The 701-nt window shown below is 30.2% G+C and overlaps 1 protein-coding gene across 1 annotated transcript; it reads right to left on the bottom strand.

The window, feature by feature from the left end:
• Window positions 1–701, bottom strand: LOC106512397 (uncharacterized; the record flags this gene model as incomplete). Its single annotated transcript, XM_014001025.1, is given in 1 exon segment — window positions 1–701. A coding segment is annotated over 1 exon segment (679 nt), but the record flags the coding sequence as incomplete, so codon positions are not given.

Genomic DNA, 701 nt, shown 5'->3' with positions numbered 1-701 from the left:
CCTCCCTTCTTCCCAAATTTTATTAATCAGTCCTAAAAGTTTTTTTTTCTATTTGATTTCCCAAATGTTTTAACATAATATAACATATTTGATCTTTTCCTGGTGCTGTTAGTCCTGTTTTATCTATTGCTCTTTTCATTTCTTGTATGGAAAATGGAGAATCCTTTATATTCTCTGTTTTTGTTTGACAATCTAAAATATTCTTATTAGCCTCTTGTGTCTGATTTCTTCTATACTTTCCATGCTCTGATAAATTATCTGAACTATGAATCTTTGCAAATGTTTTTGCCATTATTTCTACTTTCTTCTCATTTGTTATTGCTGTTTCTTGTTCAAATTTAAGAATTGGATAATTTCTCTCACATCGATTCCCTCTCATTTTTTTAATCATTCCCCATACTTTAGCTAAAGGAGTTGTTCTTCCTATTGTGTCACAAAAATCCCTCCATTTTGTTTTCTTTGCTTTCTTAATTACTTTCCTAACTTCTGCCTGTGCTTTTTTATATTCAATTAAATTTTGATAATTATGTGTTCTCCTCAGTATTCTAAAAGTTTGATTCCTTTTCCTTATTGCTTCACTACATTTTTGTGTCCACCATGGTACTTCTTTCTTTGTTCTCTTTCCTTTACTTATAGGTATTGCTAATTTTGCAGCCTTCATTATAACTTCCCTTATCTTTTCCTCTATGTCTTCTATATCC

This window comes from Austrofundulus limnaeus, unplaced genomic scaffold, assembly GCF_001266775.1.
Source record: "Austrofundulus limnaeus strain Quisiro unplaced genomic scaffold, Austrofundulus_limnaeus-1.0 Scaffold6374, whole genome shotgun sequence".
Taxonomy (NCBI): domain Eukaryota; kingdom Metazoa; phylum Chordata; class Actinopteri; order Cyprinodontiformes; family Rivulidae; genus Austrofundulus; species Austrofundulus limnaeus.
This window is presented reverse-complemented; position numbering and strand designations above follow the sequence as displayed.